At 38.4% G+C, this 15,289-nt stretch overlaps 1 protein-coding gene across 2 annotated transcripts in view; it reads left to right on the top strand.

Annotated features, from left to right (window-relative positions):
• Window positions 1-15,289, top strand: part of LOC5578624 (leucine-rich repeat-containing protein 32) — a 35,907-nt gene extending 20,618 nt beyond the window's left edge. For both annotated transcript variants that reach the window (XM_021839196.1, XM_001656997.2), the window contains exon 4: window positions 14,631-15,289. In XM_021839196.1, the coding sequence (XP_021694888.1) occupies window positions 14,631-15,164 (534 nt within the window). In that variant the 3' untranslated portion in view covers window positions 15,165-15,289. The remainder of the gene's footprint in view (window positions 1-14,630) is intronic.

Raw genomic sequence — 15,289 nt, 5'->3', positions numbered from 1 at the left:
TTTATTTTTAGCTTAAACCTTGGCTCATAACACGCATATTAGGGAAGTTCTTCATGACTTTTGAAACTTTTTTGTATTTTTGAAAAATGTTTGAAAAATTGTATTCTTATATAACCTTCAAATGCCTGGGGTTAATTTAACGTGTAATATAAAAAATCGTATCTCTAATATTTTTCTACAATCAACCTATCACAGAAGAAGAGCCTGATGGTATTGAACTAATTTCAAATCTGTGTTTCCGTTAGTTACACGGAAAATAAAATATGCTTCAGAAAAAAATTAAAAAATTAATATTTTCAAAAGTACCGTAAGAATGTGATTTTTTATTATTGCTTAAAATCAGTACTCAGGAGAGGCTTCAAGAAAAAATAAAAAGGATAGGGATGTTCAAAAATAAAAATTATAAAAATCAAAAACCAAAATTCATAGATTTGCGAATATAAATAAATCATTGCCCAAAACGTGTTTAGAACGATTTTAGATAACGAAAAATGATATTTAGATCGAAAATAAAAATTTGGGTATCAATGATGTTTGAAAGATACTTGTTCAAAATTGCTGATGTCTTATGGCAATGTCATTAAACATAACTACTTTCTATAACTTATTTTGGAGGTTGGTTTGCAGATAACAGTTTGAAGATATTCGTTCAACACGATTTTCCCGGTGATCTTCCCAAATTCCCGGTTTTTCCCGTCTTTTTCCCGGTGAATTCAAATTCCCGTCTTTTTCCCGCTTTTCCCGGTTCGGTGGCCACCCTGCGCCATTAATAGCTTGCTTAAAAACGGGGGAAAGGGGCCGTCCATAAATGACGTAGCATTTTTTCACTGAATTTTTACACCCCCCCCCCCTCCCCCCTCGTAGCATTTCGTCACAAATGCTGATACCCCCCCTTGGAAAATACGTAACATTTCAAGCAACCCCCCTCCCCCCCCCTATATTTTTTATTTGTTTTCCTTAGCAATTGGGTTAAAACAAAAAAATGGAATTCAAAAGTTCAATACAGATTTTGATATTAATTACTGACTGAAACGTAAGGATAAACTAACGAATAAATGTTTGATTTGCGGTAGCGCCCGAAAGTAATTTGGAAAACAGTTTTAAATGAACTTTCCTGTTTAAGTTGTTGGCTAAATTGTATTACTTTTGCTGTTGTTACCATGAAAAATTAGTTTACAGCTGAAAATATAGAAAAAAGGAAAAATCTTTGATTGGATTGATGAAGCTAACAGTAACGAGTTAGGGTACAATAGATTTTATAATATGTTGAAAAGAAATTTAGTTATATTAGAAAACTGTTTTTTTTCAATTATTCGTTGTTAGGAAATAGATTTCAATGAAAATGATCAGGATAAGATATATTTGATTTGAAATGGAAATTTGTCATTATCATCCAAATTCAAATCCATTTAGCAATCAGGTGCCAGATATAGAAAAGATTACACTTGTAATATTTGAAATGTTCAGAAAATCTTAGCGATTATTGTACAAGTTATTCAACTTTATTGATATTTCGGCTTAACTTCATTATCGTTCCCCATAGTGAAATAATCTTACACAAACTATAACGAAATAAATAAATACTAAAAATAATCTTTCTTCAAATTACCGAGTTATTAAGATAATTGGATGATAGAACAATTTCGATAACAATCGAATCTGTTGTCCAGGCTTTTCCATCAAGTTTTATTCAGGCTATTCCATCAAGAGCATTGATATATCAAAACAAATCGATGAGTTGATTTGGTGGAGATCTTCTGCAACATTGAGAGCATAATTCACGGAATGAATATCTTGTTTTAATACAATATTTGCCAAAACGAACATATGTTTTTTAAGGCCTTTTGGTGCGTCATCACAAAATGGCTTCTTCCAAAATCATTAACATATTGTTATGATAGTATTGGTATTTGCAACATCGATGAAATATAACTGCTTATCACCTGATTTAATGGATAATATATGCGAAGAAAAATGCTTCAGGTGGTATTTCAATATTTAATCTACACTTTCAGATACAGCATTATCAATTTAGCGACAATATACATGAGATTTATATTCTCAAAAAAAAAATCCCGATTTCATGCCGCATTTCATTGCCTCACACAACTACACTTGTAAATAGAAGGTGCTTACCTTTTCGATTGTAATTCAGCGGCAAGCATTTGTGTTTTGGATCCCATATTTCGTTCACTGCACTTTTACTTAACAAATCTTTTGTTCACTTTCCTTAAAGGAACACATTTGCACCGGGCATTCAATATTTATAAAGTTTTATCAACCGCATCACTCAAAACTATTATGGCGATGGTTTTCACTTGTTGCGAATCAACGCCGCCACCGCACACTGAGACATGCCTGTGTTTATAGTCTAAAATATCCAACTTTTTTTTCTGTTGTATCAATTTTCAGTGCGGAAAGGTTGGGCAAAGCATAGAAACTTGAAACTCATACGTTGTTTGTTTTTCGATTCTCTTAAATTACAGAAACCATCTCTACGAAGCATAAAATCATACCAAGTGTTTATCAATTTGGACCACCCAAAATAATTGAAAAGCTGCACAGTGCGATGCGTCGGGACGCGTCTATCGTGTGTGCACAATCATCGCGATCGTTGAGCGCAGTGATGTCAGAATTGCTATCTGTAAAATCATAGCATTTAATGTGGTTTGATCACAAAAATCATTAAAATTTTATTAAATCAGTGATCTTATGATGGAAATCTATTTACAAAATGATAAGTTTTTTTAATATGCAGCAAATGTTCCGAAAACAAGCATATAACAATTGCTAGAAAAATCTGTCACCAATCATCTGGCAACACCGTCATCCCTTGCAAGCATAAACCGTACCGATGCATAACAAAAATATGCGATAAATCCAATGAAAAACAGAGAAATTCCGTTGCCCATCATTAAATTGTAATGTTTTCTTTTGATATGTACGATAGAACAGTTGATTTTGATTTCCAATACTCGTCAATCTACTAAATTTCCCATGTGTTTACATAAAAATATGCTTAACACAAATGTTATATTTTTTGTTTGTTTGTTTTGAAAATATACATGGAAAGGCGACACTACTACTGTTACATCAATGATGATTCTAATGATTCTTTGAGTTACACGCCGCTTCACCTTAAAGAATTATGCTCTAACAGAAAATATGAATAAAACAAACAATGTTTTCCAAGTCGTCAAAGCCTTGATTTTTAATTAATTGGTCTATCTTTAATCTTTATTTAATAAATAAATTTATTATTACATGAATATAATGTTCACAAAATTATTTAAAGCATCAAAAAATTTGTTTGATTGCACTACAGAAAATATAAAATTTCTTACATTTTTCCCAATCTTGTCATAATGAATGTTTTGAAACTGAATCATCACTTTAGAACCCAACTGTATAAGTCAAACTATTAAAAAAGAAGTTTGATAAAAAACAATAATTGTATGTCATTTTTTCAGCGCCCCCCCCCCCCCCCTAAAAAGCTACGTCATTTATGGATGACCCCAAAGGGTTGTCACCTTCCCAAAGAAAGGTTGCAGGAGACGAAGACAAAATGATATGAAGAGGAAGTAGTGACCTTTGACTCACCTATTAATTCCTTCTAAAAAGGTTCGAACGTGGAACCACTATGCAGCAAACTAATCGAGTCATTTCGTAACAAGATAAAAGCACATCAAGAAATGAGTAAATGGGTTTTATTTGTACTTACGTTCTATTTTGACGACTTACTAACTAGTTTAATTCTTGAACCTAGTGTTTTGTGGCGTCAGTGTCCAAGTGTATCCCATGGCGACAGGAAAGCGAGGATCTGTCCGGACAGAAGGGGGACACCGGCTACATGCCGATCACTCCGCAGTAGATCTCATTATCAGCCATAGCGGTACAGCGTAATGGCTACCAGGGCCATTTATTTTAGGGTAGAAGAGAAAGCCTAAATGGAGAGGCATATTGGGGGCACTTATTAATTATACAATCACTCCTGAGCGAATTTTGGGATTTGTTTTAAGCCTCGTTCACATTTCTTACCGATCTTCAGTCAACTACTCCATTATGATGCTAGTGTATCTTCATGGAAAGTAGGTGGACTTTGCTGTTGGACGAAATAGATTAATTTTCACCAACTCAATCAACTTATTGCAACAAGCACTTTACCGTTTCTTCACCATCCACACACATGTACTCTACTTAAACCGTTCCCGCCGGTCAGGTCTCGATATTATAAACTTGGCTAGCTATACCTGCCTGCTTAGCGATTAACCGACGACTGACACTATTTGTGGTTCAGTATAGAGATGTACCCTTAGGTAGTATCCATCTCCATCTACATACATGGGTACATGGTTGGCGGTAATTTGCAATGAGAGAGATTATGAGAGAATAGTTTTGGCTAGGGTTTCCGATACTATATTATGGATAAAACCTTGGTGTAATCCGGGTTTCTTATCATGATAGAGATCAGTCCTCGCTACCCATCTATTGCACTCTCGGCTTTAGGTAGCTATATAGTTGATAACTCTCATCTCATAGCGTGATCGAATTGCGGTCTATTTTGGTATGCGACACTGGATCAAGATGCAGGAATATAATGTTCTGTTGTGTTGTCGAGTGTAGTGGTTGATACATGGTAAGATGACCTATACTTTTATTTTGAACGGTAGACAGTGGGAGCTATACTGATGCTCACGCGATCTACAATTAGTGATGATGTGAAAGTTACAGGGTTTCCTATGGTTTCCTTTCGTCTGTTTGTAGATGTTTCTTCGCAATTGATAGTAGTTCTTGTTCATGCACAACCTCATGTATGCATTGATCTTTCCTTTACATTCTGTATCCGCCCTTCGCTGTAATAACCAGTCTTCGAGAAGATTTAGGGAATTATTTACTGCAACGCAAGAAAGAAGAGCCGCTACGTCGAAAGAAAACAAAATTTTAAACTAACCTAGTGAAAAGGGATTCGTACTCTGGAATTTCTTGACTAATCAATTTCAGCATTTCTTCTTTTTTTCTTTTATCTTTTTTTTGCCATTTGTTCGTCGTGATCCATCTTGTTCATGATGACGACCGCATTGCCTTCATCCCTCTTGATGTAAAACACTGGTTCCATCTTAAGTTCTTTTACGATCCTCGTCTCGTACTGGCCTACCCTGCTGCGTTATCCTGTTTTAATGGCTTTTGCTACGATGTTTCTTGCTGTGTTGTAATCCATCATTAGTAGGTATGGTTTGGATAATCGCTGATTCCATGTCTACGATGATTTTCACTTTTTCAAGTTTCGTAGTCACCGCATATCCTAACATCTTGTTGATGTGTGTGAATTGTTCCACTGTGAGCTACTGCGTCGAACGATTAACTACGAAATCTTCAATGGGTTCTACCACCGGAGTAGGAAGCGGTTACCTTCCGTCGTCTTGGGTCGCAGGTTGGTTAGCTTCTTCTTGTGTAGTCTGGTCTTTCTGTTTGTACAGGTTTCTCACCTTTCAAATTTTCGGTCGACAATGTCGATATCATCTGCGAAGCAAGCAAATTAACTGGATCTGTTCATCGACTATTAAACCCGGTTCTCACCCGACAACTCACGGCTGTTCACCGGTAGCTACAGTCAGCTTAAGGAGAGTGCACAGAAGGTAACCCTTCCTAGCGACTAACAAGACTTAATATAAAACCCTCATCTCTAGGGTCGGCACGCTTATCCTTGCTGTTTCGCGAATTCAGGAAAACATTTGAGTTGATTTTTCACACTGCTGTTTACTCTTATTATTTTTCTCTCTCACTTTTCTTCTGTCTAGAGCCTCACTATCTACCTTTCTCTCTACTTCACCCACTTTCTTAGGACTATTCTTACCTTGTCTCTTTCTCCTTTGGGGCTTCTCTGCCGAGGTCCTCGCCGTTGCTGCTCGATCCATGGCTTCCCCGCGACATTTGCCGCCATTCCTGGACCACAGGAAGAGCGCCTGAGATGACCACTAGCTTGACTCCTGGTCTTCGGCCTGGTGTAGCGATTGGCCGGTACTTCATTTGCCAAATTGTGGGTTTAACCACGATTCTGCGGTATAACCACGTGGTACTGTGTCCTCTAAACAACACGCTAACTTTATCACTGATGGGAATACTAAGGCAAATGGCCGATCTTATTATCCAGAATATTTATCATGACCTTGCTCCCATGGGATTTAGGCAGAGTCATTTGTTGGTCGGTGGCTTGAAATTATGTAGCAACAGTGTTGTGAAAAACTCAATTTCTCATAACTCACGCTTGAGATTTTTCATGCGTGAGTTGTCAATCACGCAACTCAGCAGTCAAGAAATCATGGATGAGTTGGCTCACCTTTTTGACTCATTGTCTCGTATTTCCACAGTTTACTCACACACGGCAATAATTTTTTTCGGCGTAGGGGTAACGCGTCCTAACTAGAGATCACGGAGTCGTGAGTTCGATTCTCACTGAGAAGACGTGTAACTTTTTCGCAAAACTTCACACCAATTTTTCCATTTATTACAATTGCAAAATATATGTAATGTTTAGCTTTCGGTAGTTGTTAAACTTCCACTCGGCTGGTTAGCCGTAAACCACGATTCATAATTTAAAACAAGTAATAATTTCTTGCTAGTCTGGTAAAACTATAGTAATCCTTTCTAACGTAAACAACAACATTCGGGTTTCACGAGTTTTTGACGGGTTTTGCGACTGAATCATTTTTTACGGTTTGAGTTTATTGTGTCATTTGCATCAACATCTCAAGCTTGAGATGCTAAGCAGATTCTGCCGTATTCCAAGGCTGGATTCAAATGAACTGTAATGTACGTCTAAAATCTTCAGCAATTTTGTATACCATGTATCGTTGCTCGTATTAGTTCTGAAAGCTTGTTGTGTGTTTGATCTCGCATCGAATGTCGCTCTCTGGCTGTGTACATCACACATAGCGCTAGATTGTGCCCATCAGACAAATGATCAGCTTCTCCAGGTTCATCTTGATGAATTCAGATCCGATAGTATCCTTACCAGTTGATTTATTGTTCTTGAGCTATTGAATTGCATCATGTTCTACTGTCAAAGGTAAAGTTAAACGTTGATTATCTGTTACGATCGTTTTCTAATCAGTGTTTTCTTGTGTTTCATATACCTGATTATTGCAATCGCTGTTTTCTCCGTGCTGATCAACATTTTCCCCGTGCGGTACATCTGGAGTATTGCTGTTTCCGCGCCAGAAAAGTGACTAAATTAAGAAATTTTATTTCACATCGTTTTCCGCATTCAAGTACACAAACAATGGCGGTTTCAGTTTGTTGTTCATGCACCGGCGAGTTGGAAAAAACTGAAGAAATAGTCTGCAATGGTTTCTGTAGGTCGTCTTTCCATCTTAAATGCGTGAAGCAAATTGCTGCCACTCGTGATATTGTCGCCAAGTGCTCCCAACTCTTCTGGATGTGCAATGCTTGCACCAAAATTATGGCAAACTCTACTTTTCGAAATGCACTATCGTCAGCTAATAATGCTATGGAAGCCATCCATGCTGAGCAAAACAATGCACTTGTCGAGCTGAGACAGGAGATGGAGCAAAACACAAGAGCGCACTGGCAAAAGACTAGCACGTCAAGCACGTCTGTCCCCAGCAGCCGCCGTAAACGTCCCCGAATTGATGAAGATGCGATCTAGACCGAAATCCGCGAGACCGAAGGAACCAAAGAAATTGATTCAAGTGTGATGATACCACTGGCAGATAGGACGACTAGTGAATCCAAATTCTGGTTGTATCTATCTGGCTTCAATCCAAATGCTACTGATGATGATATTCGAAGCTTCGTGCAACGAAATCTGAATACCAGCGATGCCGTTGACGTGCGAAAGTTAGTTCTAAAAGGCAAAAATCTTGACGAACTTCCCTTCGTGTCGTTCAAGGTTGGTATCGACTCGCAACTAAAGGATATGGCGCTGGTATCCTCTACTTGGCAGAAGGGTATCATATTCCGCGAATTCGATTTCCATCCTAGGGCTACGTTTCAGTTTCAACAGTAACAGCAGTAATTATGTTGAAACCTTCTTCTCGCCGATACATGCCACTTGTTGGCAACACGTTGATATCGCCTCAACGAATGCTACTACTCCGATCGCGCTACAATATCCCGATCACGTGAATTCGAATACCGACGGCAAACTGAACCGATCTACGCCCTCGATCACGGTTTACTATCAGAATGTGAGAGGATTAAGAACCAAAACAAACGAATTGTTTGCAGCCTTGTCTGTTTGCGATTACGATATAGTGGTGCTTACAGAAACTTGGCTAAATAAGAATGTGTTGGATGCCGAGCTAACTGACAAGTATGTGATACACCGTTGTGATCGTAGTGCGTCCACTAGCCAGTGCCTCCGTGGTGGTGTGGTTCTGATTGGTGTCAAAAAGAATATTCGATTCAATGTTTTCACTATCAACGGGGCTGATCGTCTAGAACAGGTAGTCATTCGAGCTAGTGTTGGAAGCGTATCACTTGTGGTGTGTGCGGTTTACCTCCCTCCCAATACTGAGCTTGGATTATATGAACTTCACAGAAAAACTTCCATTCATGACAGGATTGTAGTTCTGGGTGACTACAATTTGCCTCTTCTCCGCTGGTGTTTCGATAACGACGTCGGATGCTTCATTCCAACGAATGCATCCTCCGAGCAAGAAATGTATTGAATGTTGCAATTTCACAAATCAATTGGCGAGAGATCTTGAACTCTGGTACTTTGGACGAAGCTGTGGATAGTTTCTATGGCGGATTGGATTCTATTTTTCGACAACACGTTCCTTTGAAAAGACAATCACGACAGCATGGAAGCAGACGACCTTGGTGGAACGGAGAGTTGCGGAATCTTCGAAACCGGCTACGTAAGGTTCGTAGAAGATACCTTCGACTGAGGAATGATGACAGTAAAGCAGTGGTGCGCGACTTAGAATGCCATATCAATTCTTTAAACGCATCACGCTTTCGGTCGTACATTTCCCGACTAGAAAGAAATATAAAGGATGACCCGAAGCAGTTTTGGACTTTAATTCGAAACCGTACATCTACGAAAGCTATTCCTCACACCGTTAACTATCTTGGTGATACATCTTCAACGCCGTTGGAGTCTGCAAGTCTTTTTGCGTCGTTCTTTCAAAGTGTGCTAAGTAATAACTCACCACCTTTGATTGAATCGTACCTAAATAGATTGCAGAGTTTCGACCTCAACTTGCCTGCAACTGCTTTCACTGAGCGCGACGTGTGCATCAAACTGAAAGAAGTTGACGGTTGTAAGGGGCCTAGATTGGATGGATTATTGCCGTATTTCATCAAACAGTGTTCTTCTTCGTTGGCTGTACCGGTTACACTACTCTTCAATCGTTCGCTCGAAGAAAGCACATTTCCATCGAGATGGAAGGAAGCGTCGATCACGCCAATTCACAAAACTGGAAATGTTCATGATGTTACGAACTACAGAGCAATTTCTATCCTGAACTGTCTGCCGAAAGTTTTTGAGAGTATGGTATTAGATTTTCTTTACCCGGCGGTGCGTAACATCATTGCAGTCGATCAGCACGGATTTATGAAAAAGCGCTCAGCTACAACAAACCTCATGAGTTATGTGTCTTTACTGGTCGATCTAATAAACGACAGCAAATTGACGCAGTATACACCGACGTCTCGAAGGCTTTCGACCGTGTCCCACACCAACTTGCGATCGAAAAACTTAAGCGGATTGGATTTCCTGATTGGCTGACCAAATGGTTTTCTTCGTATCTCAGTAAACGCTCTGCTTCCGTAAAGCTTGGAACAGTTAAATCGGATCCGTTTTGCATTTCGTCGGGTGTTCCTCAGGGAAGCCATTTCGGTCCTCTTCTCCTCGTACTCTTCGTGAATGATCTTTGCAGCGAATTAAAATCCCTGAAAAGCATGTACGCTGACGACATGAAAATTTTTCGTGTGGTGTCCTCTCCAGTGGATTGCTGTGCACTACAGGCAGATGTTGACAAAGTTCTGATCTGGTGCGAGAGAAACGGAATGGAGGTCAACGTACAAAAATGCAACTTCATTATCTTTTCACAAATCCGCGCTCCAATTCTTTTTGAGTATTCGATGCAAAGCTGTACGTTGAAAAGAGTCTCAACCATTAAAGATCTAGGTATCACCCTGGACAACAAACTGCGTTTCAACGAGCACATATCGTCGGTGATAGCTAAGGCCTACGCAGTACTCGGTGTAATCATCAGGAACACTCGGGATTTCAATGATATTTACTGCCTGAAAACATTATACATCTCGTTGGTTCGCAGCCTTTTGGAATACGGCGTTGTGGTCTGGAGCCCGTATCACGCTGTGCAGATTGACCGCATCGAACGTGTTCAGAAATGCTTTGTCAGGTTTGCACTTCGTAGACTACCATGGCGTAATAGATTTCGACTCCCTGCTTATGAAAACCGATGCGCACTCATCAGTCTTCCGACGTTGGCAACTAGGAGAACATATCTTCAGAGGCTTTTCGTGTTCGACCTACTGGAGAACAACGTTGACTGTCCGGATATTTTGGAAAAGCTTCGTTTCAATGCTCCAGGAAGAATGATACGGCGTACTGACTTCTTTCGACGATCGGCACATCTCACAGTATGGACAACACAAGCCAAGTTTTTAATGTTGTGTATCACATGTATGATTTTAATTTGTGTAAATCTGCGTTCAAATCTAGAATAAGTAATTAAGTTTTAGTCTGTGCGATGTTAAAATATCGAAGACTGTAAATAAATAAATAAATAAATAAATAAATAAATAAATTAATTAATCTCCATCAAAGTTGGAACAGATTGGTTTCCATCGCTCGCAGAACCTTTGTAGACATTTCCTACGTTGTCTTGACCCTCATTGCCTGCACTCACCGCTACATTCAGGTGCTCATCGTAGAGCGACGTCCACCTTTCGATCACCGTCCATCAATATGCTACCGTTCATGTCCCTGCCAAATTGACTTGTTTAGTGATGAAAAAGTTATGGTTTTGGTAGCTTGATCGGAAAACAACAAAGTTTTATTGCGCTTTAATATCTTAATTTTGATATTGTAAAGGATTAAAACAGATTAAAATCTGTAGGCACAGCCCGTCCCGTAGTAAAAATTGCCGAGGAGTGATTCAAAAGTGATAGTTAAGAAAATAGATCCAGGGCACAGAAAATTTTGAAACTTTGGGTGCTGGTTGAATTTTCAACTTAGATTCAGAATATATAAAAAGCTGAATACCCCTAAACAAGTCAATTGACGATATCTGGTTGTTTCAGTCGCGTTAGATTGTATCGAGGCGTACATCGATGATGATGGATAGTTTTAGGCGTACTTTTTTACTAATTGTGAAGCTATTAACATTAACATATTTTTAAAATCCCAGAGTTGTCTGTTTGTCAGTTAGGCTCCGGATTTGGAAATCTTTTTATTGCAAAATTCTGCATTTAATTCAGCATTGATTCGTATCCGGGGAGTTGTGAGGCAACTGTAGGGGATTTTTTTATTTCCGTACGGGTTTGCCGAAAGGTCTCCGATTTTCATGGAACTTTTTCCACAGGCAGGGCTCATCAATATATGAATAAAAAAAAATTGAAAAAACTTCAGGGTCGCCTATTTTTCCGGAAAACACAGTTGGATTTTTTTGTTTTCCCCTGACACTACTTACTTTGAAAAATCATAAGTCAAGAACGAAGCATCATAGAAACAAAGTTTTTTTTTATGAAAATGAAAGCAAATTTTCTCAGGAATAAAAAAAAAAATATTAACTGGAAACAGTTTTCCACAAAATTTTCCACCGTTGAGAAAATTCGTAAAGAAAAGCCGGAAAAACTATGTTCCAATTAGTGGAAAACTTTCAAAAATATATTTTTGAGAAGGTAGTTTCATAAGCTTTAATCGCTGAAATTTTTGAAATGTTTTTTTTTTTTCGTTTTTGAGTTATGGCCAATTTTGTGGAAAATTACCATATAAGCCTTTTCTTTGAATACCCATATTTCAATCGAAGCATCGGAAAAAACAAAGATTTTTTTATCAAAGCAATTGCAAACTTTCTAAAACATCTGAGAAGATATGGGATTGGTTTTAATGAAGTATAAATCGGAATGGATGATATTTTTCATGAAAAATTACACCGCTATTAAAAACTGAAAAAAAACTGTTTCTGCCTCAATTTTTCATTAAACTGAAAAGGGATTCTTTCTTTTCTGACTTTCTAATACTAGCATCTCTAGCCATTCGCTTAATGTTGCCACCGATACCATCACAAGGACCTTTTCCATGTGAGGTTGGGAAAAAGTGCCATTCTGCTTTAATTTTAAAATCTTTTTCATGGTTGCATACATTTTTGAAATTTGACATTAAGCGAATGGCTAGAGATGCTAGTATTAGAAAGTCGGCAGAAATTAATAACGCCAAACAATTTTTCGACTGGGCTGTGTCGCAAAAAATGAAAGACCAATTTAAAAAAGATTGGGAATTTATCTATGCAACTGAAAATGAATATTCAGAGGCTGAAAAATTTCTTCAGGAAAGATTTTCTAACCTTGTTCCAATCCCTGGAACAAAAAATTTCATTCATTTATACCAAAAGACGAACGAAGCATTTTTGCTAGTGAATTCTCAGATGCACATGAGAACCAAGAAAATACAGCATGCTTTGTTCTTAATAATACAAAGAAACGAAAATCTTCTGGTGTTAGCAACCAAAGACAATCTTCCCGGTTGAAAAAAATAGATAGTATTAAGATGAAAATGTAAGTTATATACTGAATAATTGAATAAATAAAATTGAAAAAATAATAATAATTTTATTTGTTCCATAGAAAAGAAAGAATCTTTTTTCAGTGTAATGAAAAATTCAAACAGAAACAGTTTTTTTTCAGTTTTTCTTAGCGGTGTAATTTTTCATGAAAAATATCATCCATTCCGACTTATACTTCATTAAAACCAATCCCATATCTTTTTTCAGATGTTTTAGAAAATTTGCAATTGCTTTGATAAAAAATCTTTGTTTTTCCGATGCTTCGATTGAAATATGGGTATTCAAAGAAAAGGCTTATATGGTCGTTTTCCACAAAATTGGCCATAACTCAAAAAACGAAACACAAGTACATTTCAAAAATTTCAGCGATTAAAAAGCTTATGAAATTACCTTCTCAAAAATATATTTTTGAAAGTTTTCCACTAATTGGAAAATAGTTTTTCCGGCTTTTCTTTACGAATTTTCTCAACGGTGGAAAATTTTGTGGAAAACTGTTTCCAGTTAATATTTTTTTTATTCCTGAGAAAATTTGCTTTCATTTTCATAAAAAAAACTTTGTTTCTACGATGCTTCTTTCTTGAGTTATGATTTTTCAAAGGAAAGGCTCAAAATGGCACATTTGCACATTTTTTACAAAATTGGCCATAACTCAAAAACGAAAAAAAAGTACATTTCAAAAATTTCAGCGATTAAAGCCTATAAAATTATCTTCTCAAAAATATTTTTTTGAAAATTTTTCACGAGTTGGGGCATAGTTTTTCCGGCTTTTCTTTACGAATTTTCTCAACGGTGGAAAATTTTGTGGAAAACTTTTTCCAGTTAATATTTTTTTTATTCCTGAGAAAATTTGCTTTCATTTTCATAAAAAAAAAACTTTGATGCTTCGTTCTTGACTTATGATTTTTCAAAGTAAGTAGTGTCAGAGGAAAACAAAAAATTCCAACTGAGTTTTCCGGGAAAATAAGCGACCCTGAATTTTTCTCAATTTTTTTTTATTCATATATTGATGAGCTTTGCCTGTGGAAAAAGTTTCATGAAAATCAGAGACCTTTCGGCCTACTTTGTACGGAAATAAAAAAATCCCCTGTAGTTAAATGAAAATTGCTTCATATCATGCATAAAAAGATTATATGCTTTACAAACCATCTATGCCATCTCATCGCAGTGACCAGAGTGTCGTATTTCTCATGTATACCTGAATGAGCTAGTGTGCCATGCGATATTCCATATCGCAGCTCACAGATTATGTGAGACACGAGATGCAGATACGTACAAAACATATCCTAGTGAGCGAGTATCATGAGACATCTCGTGAGACTCGTCACATGCGCTTACTAGGAGTACTTTCATGCAGTTATGTTTGCCTAGTACAATGACCCCACGGAAGCATACGAATTCGGTCTATGCCTCTGCTTCTTCGGTGGCCAGCACAAGTTTTTCAATTCAGATTCTAGAATCTTAACCGCGTTGAATCACGTCAGTCCTTTGAAACTGCCTACGGGCAGTTTGATCCATAGTTTAATCCCTTTTCCTTGCTTCTGAAACCTTCTCCTGCGAGGCTCAAATGCACTGTCACATTGATATTTTCTCATGAGACGGCGCATGAGCCAGTGCAGATGTGATCGTTTGAGCTAGTACATTGCTACATGAGATCTAAAAAAATGTGTCTCACCACAGCACGTGCTCAAGCGCGCGGTTATTTTTGTGCGCTCATGGCAAGCTGATCTCAAGCTCTTGATGTGAAGCGCGTATACATGATGTCTGGCAGTGACTAAGTAATCATCTTATCCTTAAATCAATTACTAGTCTATTTGATAACTAATATCAACACCGTCCTTATCGTTCCAGCTGGACATCTCCCACTGTGCCATCCAGCACCTCCACCTGGACGAACCCATCCCGGTGCAGGACGAAACCTCCGACATTGCCTTCATCGAGACGTTTCCCAAACTCCGATCTGTCAAACTGGAAGGCAACCCGTGGCACTGCGACTGCCAGTTATACGAGATCATCGAATCCATCAAGCACATCCTCGAGGACGAATTCCAAGGCCCGCACAGTTCGGCGGAGGCCCGCTGCGAAACCCCGTACGACCTGGCGGCCCTGCCCCTGACCGCGCTGAGTCACGACAAGTCGCTCTGCTCGACGCCACCGAAGAAAGTTCCTAAAATCCCGATCTACGAGGCACCGGCCTTCCTCCGGCCGCGATCCATCGTCCTCTCGCTCCTGTCGGTGGTGGTGGTGCTGCTGATCGGCCTCATAATCGGCGTGGTCATTGTTTGCATCAAGCGCAAACTGAAGGAGAACGATTTCCGCTTCGCTTCACCCGTGCGATACACGACGGTGCGGAACAGCACCACGTCGACGATTTTGCAAGCTTAGTGGGCCCCCGTGAAGGGGTGGAGAAAACCGAATTTTGTTTATTCTAGTCTGCCTTATCTTGTTAAGAATGTGTAACTGTAAGATTAGTAGATGATAAATAAATGTTAGATAGTTAGGTGTACTTA

The sequence above is a fragment of the Aedes aegypti genome, chromosome 1 (genome assembly GCF_002204515.2).
Source record: "Aedes aegypti strain LVP_AGWG chromosome 1, AaegL5.0 Primary Assembly, whole genome shotgun sequence".
In the NCBI taxonomy this organism is placed as follows: Eukaryota; Metazoa; Arthropoda; class Insecta; order Diptera; family Culicidae; genus Aedes; species Aedes aegypti.
The sequence above is the reverse complement of the archived record's forward strand: the minus strand, read 5'-3'. Positions and strand labels throughout refer to the sequence as shown.